Source organism: Takifugu flavidus, unplaced genomic scaffold (assembly GCF_003711565.1).
Source record: "Takifugu flavidus isolate HTHZ2018 unplaced genomic scaffold, ASM371156v2 ctg731, whole genome shotgun sequence".
Taxonomy (NCBI): Eukaryota; Metazoa; Chordata; class Actinopteri; order Tetraodontiformes; family Tetraodontidae; genus Takifugu; species Takifugu flavidus.
Window position 1 is genome coordinate 1 of NW_026622341.1, and position 9,359 is coordinate 9,359.

A 9,359-nucleotide genomic window follows, 5' to 3' on the forward strand; every position below is an offset into this window, starting at 1 on the left:
GCTCAATGGTAACCATGCCAACAACTACAGCATGGCCAGCAGCGAGTACCTGAGCGACTGTGTTCAGATTCTGGATCGTACAGCAGCTACGATACTCAAAGCAACCACAAAGAGACCACCTTGGAGAAGAAGATCCTCAAAGAGTTGCCTCTAATTACATCCTCTTACCCTACCTCAACAACCATGAGAGAGCCACCACTGAGCGCAACCACAATCTGATGAACAAGCTGGTCAACAGTAGCATGGCCAATGGAGGTGACCGCTTTAAAAGACCCTTTGTAGAAAAAAAAACCAGTCTGTGTCAATCTACTTAAGGCTGGGTGTAAAAAAGAAAAAGAAACACTTCAATTTGGCAAAAAAAATCCTAAACCTTTTTTATCTGTTAGAATTGCTGGTTCTCCGATGGTACCAGTCAAAAACACACATTTGGTTGAATGATGTGTGTGTTCTGACAAACGTGTACTCGGTCCATACTGTTTCTTGTGTCTCTCATAGCACGACTCATTAGAAATTAGCTTCAATAACAGGAACTGGATGTTAGTTTTGTTCCGCTACAAAGATGCTTCCTTCTGTCAGTTCCCATACTGACAATCTTAAAAGCAAATACATTTTAGCAATTTTTGGTTACTGTAGATTTGGTGTGTTGCAAGTGGAACAGGCACACAACAGTTAACCCCCGACCCCCCCCCCCCACCCACCCCCAACCCTAACCCCCCCCCACACCGCTGCACATATTGGTCCCAGTAGTCATAAGTGGATAATTATTAATCCTATTTTCACCTTGTGCAGTTAGTTTGTGTGCAAAGCTGTTTTCTCTAACCCTAACCCTTTTCTAACCCGAACCCTCTCTAACCCTAACCCTAACCCTTCTCTAACCCTAACCCTTCTCTAACCCGAACCCTTCTCTAACCCTAACCCTTTTCTAACCCGAACCTTCTCTAACCCTAACCCTACCCTTCTCTAACCCTAACCCTAACCCAACCCTTCTCTAACCCGAACCCTTCTCTAACCCTAACCCTTCTCTAACCCTACACCCAACCCTAACCCTTCTCTAACCCTAACCCTAACCCTTCTCTAACCCTAACCCTAACCACCCTTCTCTAACCCTAACCAACCCTAACCCTTCTCTAACCCTAACCCTTCTCTAACCCTACCCTAACCCTTCTCTAACCCTAACCCTAACCCTTCTCTAACCCGAACCCTTCTCTAACCCTAACCCTAACCCTTCTCTAACCCGAACCCTTCTCTAACCCAAACCTAACCCTTCTCTAACCCTAACCCTTCTCTAACCCTACCCTTCTCTAACCGAACCCTTCTAACCCTAACCCTACGCCCAACCCTAACCCTTCTCTAACCTAACCCTTCTCTAACCCTAACCCTTCTCTACCTGAACCCTTCTCTAACCCTAACCCTTCTCTAACCCGAACCCTTCTCTAATCCTAACCCTTCTCTAACCCTAACCTTCTCTAACCCTAACCCTTCTCTAACCCGAACCCTTCTCTAATCCTAACCCTTCTCTAACCCTAACCCTTCTCTAACCCTAACCCTAACCCAACCCTAACCCTTCTCTAACCCTAACCCAAACCCTTCTCTAACCCGACCCTTCTTCTAACCCGAACCCTTCTCTAACCCAACCCTTCTCTAACCCAAACCCTTCTCTAACCCAAACCCTTCTCTAACCCAAACCCTTCTCTAACCCTAACCCTTCTCTACCCAACCCTAACCCTTCTCTAACCCTAACCCTCTCTAACCCGACCCTTCTCTAACCCGAACCCTTCTCTAATCCTAACCCTTCTCTAACCCTAACCCTAACCCAACCCTAACCCTTCTCTAACCCTAACCAGGAGGGGAAAGAACAAATACAAGAGGCAAGATACAAAGGAAGGGAGGGGACATTTAAATTGAAAGCAAAAAACATTGAAAGCAAAAAACATTAAAAGCAAAAAGTGAGGAGTATAAAAGGGGAAACAGAAATTTGACAAGAAACAGAGGGGAAGAAGGGACAGAACGAAAACAAGGGGCAAGATCCAAAAGAAGGGAAGGGAAATTTAAATTGAAAACCAAAAATACAAGGACACAGAAAGTATTTAAAGGCAAAGATATATGGAACGGCTCAGATTGAAAATAGCCACCGAAGGAACAACATGCGAGAGAAATCGAAAAATTACAATTAGGAGGTGGGAAAGGGACAAAAGCAAGGGACCGATTTTATGTTAAGCCAATAGGCCACATAACTATTTTTGATCAGCCTGCCTGATGAAGGCTAAAACCGGCCGAAACGTCGTACGAGGCTGATCTCAGCTAAGGCCAAGAAAGCCTAATTTATGGAACCCCACACCTTAGTGTGGTGGATATTAACGCCCCAGGTGAAAGCCAAACTCTTAAACCAGGGGTGGGGAACCCTTTTCATATCGAGGGCCATTTTAATTTTTATAAAGTCCTCCGAGGGCCATACTATTATGAAAACATACCTAGGATGCAAAAAAAAGACAAAAAAAAAAGTCTATAACCACTGTGTTACTAAGTCTCATGATTGCTGCATTTGAGTTTGAATTATTTATTTAGCACACATGCATATAAAAATCACCATAAAAATAGAATAAAATGACAAGTAAAATATGTTTTCATGATCATACAAACAATAAAAGAGGTGCACAGTTGAGGCAAGAGACCCGTAAGGCCTGTTCGAGGCCTCTACTCACAAAAACTGCAATACAACAAGATAATCAAGAAAATAAATGAAAAAGAAAGAAAGATAAAGACAATAACAACAACAACTAGAAAGCACTCGGAGAGCGCAGACCTCCGCCAAGCGCAACAATTCCTGGCATATTGTGATTTCCACCATAAATATTAGTCCCACATATACTTGACCATAAAAACATACCGTTAGCCACTGGAATCATAATATATGTCTTAGTTCAATAGTTATTCACGAAAAAAAAATTCACGCTTTGAAACAATTTTACTTTGTACGGCGCGAGCGCCTCAGCGGCGGCTACGAGGCGCGTTCACGAACTCTCCTTCGGCGTGAGGTTTCAGCTTCGTGGCTATTAATTCACTCACCACAAACTTGCACGCGTAATATTCGGTACATGGTCGTGTGAAAGCTGCTTGTTGAGCCTCCAAACTCCGGCGAAGAGCGTTAATTTTATCCAAACTCATCTGTCCTTTCAACTCGTCGAGTTTAGCGTGTTTCGCTGGGCATTTTTCGTCCGTGTCAATCAGTCCAACCCACTACGTACATCACATGCTGGGTTCACTGACCCTGACTCGGACATAACATAACCGTCTGTTTTTAATCCGTTACGAAAGAAATTTCAGGATACGAAAGGCAAAAATACGCTACCAAACCGCTGCTACTCGCAGCTCGCGGAGTTTAGCGAACGGTCCCACTGTATAAGTGCCATATAAAATATAAAAATCTTATGCGTTGCGGGCCGGTAGAAATGGTCTCGTAGGCCGTATACGGCCCGGAGGGCCGGAGGTTCCCCACCCCTGTCTTAAACCTAACCCTTCTCTAACCCTAACCCTAACCCTACTCTAACCCTAACCCTTCTCTAACTAAACCCTAACCCTAACCCTTCTCTATCTCTAGCCCTAACCCTTCCTAGCCCTAACCCTAACCCCTAACCCTTTTTCTATCTAGCCCTAACCCTTCTCTAACCCTAACCCTAACCCTTCTCTAACCCTACCCTAACCCTTCTCTAGCCCTAACCCTTCTCTAACAACCTTCTCTAACCCTAACCCTTCTCTAACCCTAACCCTTCTCTAACCTAACCCTAACCCTTCTCTAACCCTAACCCTAACCCTTCTCTAGCCCTAACCCTTCTCTACCCTAACCTTCTAACCTAACCCTTCTCTAACCCTAACCCTTCTCTAACCCTAACCCTTCTCTAGCCCTAACCCTTCTCTAAGCATGACCCATTCATTTAAATGCTCCTCCGCTGACCTTTAGACAAGTTCACTAACTAGATGAACATTAAGTTTCCTAAACACTTTGCATCAATTTGCTTGAATGATTTATTATTATTATTTTACAGTGGAAATCAATCTAACATTAAAGGGAATTCCTCCGATTTAGTCAGATGTTTCTTTTTTCCTGAATAAATTGTAGTTTTTTAAAGAGCTGAGACGGTAAAAATGTGCCATGCTGCTCTGGTCTGGATCTTTCAGGGAGTCTGGCAGGGGTTAGCAGCAGCAACGCTGGAGTTGGTGGCTGCATGAGCAGCAGCAAAGCCGACAATGGTCCCATCGTACTGAACAACCACGGCACCTTCCCCCATGAGGAGAACCTGGGTTTGGAGATGATCAGAGAAGAGTCCAACGCACCTCTCCTGCCGCCTCGGCCTCCTCCACCAGACAGCCATCCACCTCCTCCCCCACCACCACATGGCTTCTTCTCCCGACCACGACGCATTCCCCAAGAGACCAGTGAGAGCTTTTTCCCCCTACTGACCAATGATCACGCCGATGAGCACACACACTCGCCCACTCACAGAGACTCGCTGTACACCAGCATGCCAGTGCTGACAGACCTCCCAGATGTGCAGATGAATGGCTTAACAGACGGAGAGGAAGACAGCTCTGGAGAGCTGCAACCCTGTAAGAGTGCCACAGCTCCAGAGCTGGATGACGTCTATTATAAGAGCATGCCAAACTTGGGCTCAAGGAATCACCTCCATGAGCTCCAGAGCTACTACCATATGGGCCGTGGTGGCAGTGATGGATACGTGGTGTCTGGGAGCAAAGACGAGTCCGATTCATCACCCGAAGAGCCACCCATAGACCCTTCTCACCTGGTTACAAGCCTATAAAGACCGTCCTGTCCTTCCTGACACTCTCATGCTTCCAACAGAAACGTTCTGTGTTGTTGCCTGGCAGACGGATCTGCTCGTCACCCTAAACTGGTGCGTTTTGTGTAACATGAACAAAGACTCCTGGCGGTTTGGTTAAGACACTTGTCAAATGAAGTTAGCGACTGAATGTATTTGTCATAAAGATGTCTGGAAGGCCAGTTCTGAAAACATTTTACACAGAAAAACAAAAAACAAAAAATCACTGGAGGTTGAAAAAGTAAGTAAGACAGAGGGATTGCGTCATTTTCCCTGTTACTTTAACTGCTAATCTCAGTCCGCTAGCCGCCCTCTGTAGCTTCTCTAGCACGGCCACATGGACCCGGGCCTGGTTAAAGGAGCAGCTTGTCTGTGTGACTGTCTCAATCCCAAACCTGGATTTCTACCTGTCAGGAGGTAGCGCAGGTTATTAAACTGTTCTGAACAGGACTGGACCCATAGCAGCCAATTAAGTGGGGGATGTATGGCCACTGTCCTCGCTACTAACCATCCCTAAACTTTCTTTGGTGACCAACTCTACTAGTCTCACAACGACTTCATTGTTCTTAACTGCTAAACTGGAAGGTTTCTTTTCTTTTGGTCACGGCTGGTGGAACATTCCTGTAAATCATAGTTACTGTATATTTCACAGATTACAAAGAAGAAGACAGACAATGAAAAAGGAAGGCTTCCGTTTCTTCTTTCCTCTGTAAAATTCTTCGGGTTATTAATATATTATTCAAGAATTAAAAGAAATTGCAAACTGTTTCTACATATTGTACAGAATACAAATGTTACATTTGATCAAGTCTTTTATTTTTAAATACTCAGTTCCAAAATATCTTTGTGGAACTATTCTTAAAATTTGTTCTGATCATCTGTAGACAACAGATCTTTCCTGTCACTCCGTGGTAAATACAGACATTCTTATGCATATGACTTATACGCACACTTCGTGGTCCATTTAGCAACACCATTGTCACATCAATTGTTATATATTTTACCACAATGTATATTTAAACCCAGTGGCAAGTGGCAAATTTTAAGTTGGAAGGAGACTGGAGTTTGAAATGTTCCATTTCCCTCTTAAGTGGATCCGCTCGTTTGTCTGAGGAAGCATTTCTGCCCCTGAAGCACAAAAAACAGACGAGATTTGCCAAGATGAAATAGATAATGAAGCATATCACCTCTGTGGCAAATTACTATTACTTTGGATGTGCTGATTGCCCTTTATTTGTTAAAAAATGCTGAAAAATAATTTTATCTTTGTCTAAATTGAAAAGAAATTTTATTTTAAAACTGCTGAGTTAGCATCTGTGAAATTTTGTGATTAGACCACATCTATGTTTACTGACGATGTCAAAGTCACAGCAGCACTGTTTCAATGTGGGCTTATTTAGGAGAACTTTCCTGTGTGTATAAAGTGTTGCTTGCACATGTATTTCACAAGACCCCTTCCATGGCTCCAAGAGTGGAAGAATTGATCCGTTTACGGGTTTAAACACGAGGGAAGAGCTGCCTTTAGGTGGGAGCAGCTCCAGTGGCACCGGCTTTGATTTATGGTTCTTTTAAATGATTATGACATGATTATTATTAAAATATTATTGCTAATTATTTATTCCTTTTGTATGGGTTGAATGATCTCATGACTAATATTTGTTGTAACAGTGAAAGTTATTTGCCAACAAATAATGCTGACTGAATAGCGTCCGATTGTGTGTGACATAGCGTCCGATTGTGTGCGACGTAGCGTCCGATTGTGTGCGACGTAGCGTCCGATTGTGTGCGACGTAGCGTCCGATTGTGTGCGACGTAGCGTCCGATTGTGTGCGACGTAGCGTCCGATTGTGCCCAAGATTAGGAACCTCGTATGTGTGTTGACACTTCTGGAACTTTGACCCCAACCCTTCTGGAACAACTTTGATTAGGGTCAGGACTAATTTGTCCCTGTAACAATGGGCCTAACCCCCTAACCCTGTAACAATGGGCCTAACCCCCTAACCCTAACCCCCTAACCCTGTAACGATGGGCCTAACCCCCTAACCCTAACCCCCTAACCCTGTAACGATGGGCCTAACCCCCTAACCCTAACCCCCTAACCCTGTAACGATGGGCCTAACCCCCTAACCCTAACCCCCTAACCCTGTAACGATGGGCCTAACCCCCTAACCCTAACCCCTAACCCCCTAACCCTAACCCTGTAACGATGGGCCTAACCCCCTAACCCTGTAACAATGGGCCTAACCCCCTAACCCCGTAATGATGGGCCTAACCCCCTAACCCTAACCCCCTAACCCTGTAACGATGGGCCTAACCCCCTAACCCTAACCCCCTAACCCTGTAACGATGGGCCTAACCCCCTAACCCTAACCCCCTAACCCCCTAACCCCCTAACCCTAACCCTGTAACGATGGGCCTAACCCCCTAACCCTAACCCCCTAACCCTGTAACGATGGGCCTAACCCCCTAACCCTAACCCCTAACCCTAACCCCCTAACCCTAACCCTGTAACGATGGGCCTAACCACCTAACCCTAACCCTAACCCCCTAACCCTGTAACGATGGGCCTAACCCCCTAACCCTAACCCTACACTAGGAAGCACCATTGACAGAAGTCAACGTTGACTGGTTGTACAAAGTACCGTTTTTACAGTGAGGACAAAGAAAACAGAGCAATGAGGCTGAACTCTAGTTCTGGTCGTAAATGCTGCTGTTCCACCCACACTGCCTAAAGAAGTGCTTTGTGGAGCATGCTTACTTTGGGCACATGGGACAATTTCAATTCTGATAGAAGTTCATGTAGTAAATGAAGATTAAGAGTATTTTAGTTCCTAATTTATTGTTTGCATTCAAAGTAGTGCACATCAACACGTTTCCAAATTCTCTTTATAAGTTCTAGTAACTGAAAATGTAAGAGAGTATGCTTGCTTTCTTGGACAACAATGGGCTGTCTGTGAGGGTCCAACCCAACACAAACCAGAGGGATTAGCATTTACCTGCAGGATGCTGTGCTAGGCACTGGTTAGGTGTGCGTTTAATTTTGAACACTCCCCAACAATGTCACCAGCAGAGAACCTTCACACCATCACACCTCCTCTTCCATGATTCCAGTGGGGAACCGTGCATGCAGAGTCCTCCCATTTACTATTATAGTGAAAGATGTGGGCATCTGATTCCTGGCCTGTGATGACATCATTGCTTAGAGCATTGAACAGCTTAATGAAGCTCAGGTTAAAACAGGACGGACCATCAGGGACATTAATAAGACTTCAGAACTTCCATGCACCACTGAAATGCTGTCTGAAACACTCATACATACAAGCCAAATGTAAGTGGAATATTCGGTCAAGAGTGTTGAATCAGGTTAGGAATGCTGAGCGTTCTGTGTTTATTTTTTCTTGTGTGTTAAACTTTAAGGGATTCCACCAGTGTCAGAAATGTGCTGGCTCACCGATTCACCAGTGAGTGGCAACAGCGCTCTGCAGACCGTAGGTGTGCAGCAGGACCTTACACAACATAACCGTGAAAGGCGCTATGGTAGGAGAAGCAGGGGAGGTGCCAGAACACCTTCAGGGCACAGCTACCAAACCCACGAAGGGCTTCGCCCATATGTATGCCCTCATCGTGACCCCAAAAGGGATAAAGCACTCAAGAAGGCAAATCTTGTAGCACCAGACTGATCCATCATTTTGACTCACATATTTTGGTAGCAAAGGATGGTTGGGTCAGCCAGGGGCCATTTGTGAAGAGTTGAACCGAATTAAGGCAGATGGAACCCATGGATAAGCTGAGAGTGAGCAGGGTTCTAGTAACATTGGAGACTTCAGAGCTCATCTATGTGTGCGAGTGCCGAAACTACAGTGAGCCAGCCAAGCTACACGTGGGAGGGATGTCACATGTCAACACATGGTTGTAATGCTGGTGGTGGTGATGTGGTCCAGGACAGAGGAGGCGAGATTGTCAATATCGGCGTGTGAGCCACAGCTGGCCGAGGGTGCAAACATTCTCCAGTCTGTGTGTTGAAACCTCTCCTGGAGGACAGAGGTGTGGATCCTGCCGGCCACACCTTGGTGGTCTTCACCGACGGCCTGACACGGCTGAAGAGGGGTGAGGAACAAAGAAAGGTAGTCTGATTGTCCCAGGTGGGGACGGGTGTTTTCCTTCCAATTCCCTTCTTCTGCACTATGATGCATTAGAGGGCACAAGAGGCACATTACCACCACCAAATGGGTGTCCAGCATCGGCACGTAGGGACCGGCAAAGGCACTCAACGTGTGACCATGTGGGTTATTTTTCTTTCCATTATTAATATTATTCAGATTCCTAATTAGCTTGGTTCCGTTTTCTTAGAGTTTTAGCAATATACTGCATGTACAGTATACAGTATCTACTGTATATATGCAGTATGTACTGTATAGCTTTAAAATATTCCCAAGTGTTTGAAACAAAGAGCAGAAGTGTGAAAACATGAGCTCCCAGTACGTCTCAGATTTAATTGCCTGTTTCAGGGGCCTCGTGTTGCTT

General features: G+C 45.2%; 1 protein-coding gene across 1 annotated transcript; it reads left to right on the plus strand.

The window, feature by feature from the left end:
* Nucleotides 1-67: 67 nt before the first annotated feature.
* On the plus strand, nucleotides 68-6,453 carry LOC130521144 (adhesion G protein-coupled receptor L3-like; the record flags this gene model as incomplete). The annotated part of the gene is made up of 2 exons (XM_057024780.1): nucleotides 68-255; nucleotides 4,177-6,453. Coding segments are annotated over 2 exons (829 nt in total), but the record flags the coding sequence as incomplete, so codon positions are not given.
* Nucleotides 6,454-9,359: the final 2,906 nt, after the last annotated feature.